Source organism: Tupaia chinensis, unplaced genomic scaffold (genome assembly GCF_000334495.1).
Source record: "Tupaia chinensis unplaced genomic scaffold, TupChi_1.0 Scaffold000360_1, whole genome shotgun sequence".
In the NCBI taxonomy this organism is placed as follows: Eukaryota; Metazoa; Chordata; class Mammalia; order Scandentia; family Tupaiidae; genus Tupaia; species Tupaia belangeri.
This window is the reverse complement of record NW_006159856.1, coordinates 3,135,926-3,136,746: the sequence shown is the minus strand read 5'-3', so window position 1 is coordinate 3,136,746 and position 821 is coordinate 3,135,926. Positions and strand designations below refer to the sequence as shown.

Sequence of the window (821 nt, the reverse complement as noted above, 5' to 3'; positions counted from 1 at the left end):
TCGGCTTCGGGGGGGGGATGGCCCCATGCGGGCTGCCCCCCTCCACTACCATGGCACCCAGGCCCCCTGCCCGGGCTGAGCCATACCTGTGTGGCGGGTGTCTTCGCACCGGGCCTGGCCCTCGGTGCAGCTGCACTGTTCCACACGGCCCTGGTGCACGCGGGCCCAGCGGTCGCCCACCTCCAGGTACTCAGAGCGGGTCTCATCGAAGCATTTCTCTGCGAGTAGCACAGTGAGCCCCCAACGCCCTGCACAGGCCCCTGCCCTGCACTGAGCTCGCGCTCTATCCTCCTGAGACTTGCTTCACCACCTGGGCCCCCGTGAACCCGACACCCCCACCGCCCTCTCACCTGTGCCGCAGTCCTTGCCCATGAACGCCATGGGGCAGGTGCAGTGGTAGGACACGGGATCCTGCGTGTTGGAGCAGGTGCCCCCATTGAGGCAGGGGTTGGAGGCACAGGGGTCCAGGGCAGCTGGGCACAGGAGAGGTGGTAAAGGGTGCTGACAGGAACCTTTGGGACCCCTCTGTGTCCCCCTTGCTTGCCAAAGGGCTTCCACCAGGCTTCTGCCTTCAAGGGTTGCAGGTCCCCTGGGAGGAAGTACAGTCCTCTCCTTCCTCCCAGCACCCCCTTTCCCATGGAACTTGGCACCCTAGATGCCTGGCACCTCACGTATCAGGCAGCACAACCCCTTCCGTGTACCCCCGGAGCTTGAGTAAGCAGGGCTGCTATACCGCAGCCCACGACCCCATGGCCCTTACTCCCTGGGCCCGCTGCCCCCAACCGGGTCTCCTGTCCAGGCTTGCCTGTGTAGCCACGGCG

At 65.9% G+C, this 821-nt stretch overlaps 1 protein-coding gene across 6 annotated transcripts in view; it reads right to left on the bottom strand.

Moving 5' to 3' along the window:
- The window catches only part of HGFAC (HGF activator), a 10,852-nt gene that overhangs the window by 5,943 nt on the left and 4,088 nt on the right, over positions 1-821 (bottom strand). For all 6 annotated transcript variants that reach the window (XM_014589512.2, XM_027773598.1, XM_014589513.2 and 3 more), the window contains exons 5-6: positions 351-473; positions 87-218 (exon numbers count right to left, since the gene is read on the bottom strand). In XM_014589512.2, the coding sequence (XP_014444998.1) occupies positions 87-218; positions 351-473 (255 nt within the window). The remainder of the gene's footprint in view (positions 1-86; positions 219-350; positions 474-821) is intronic.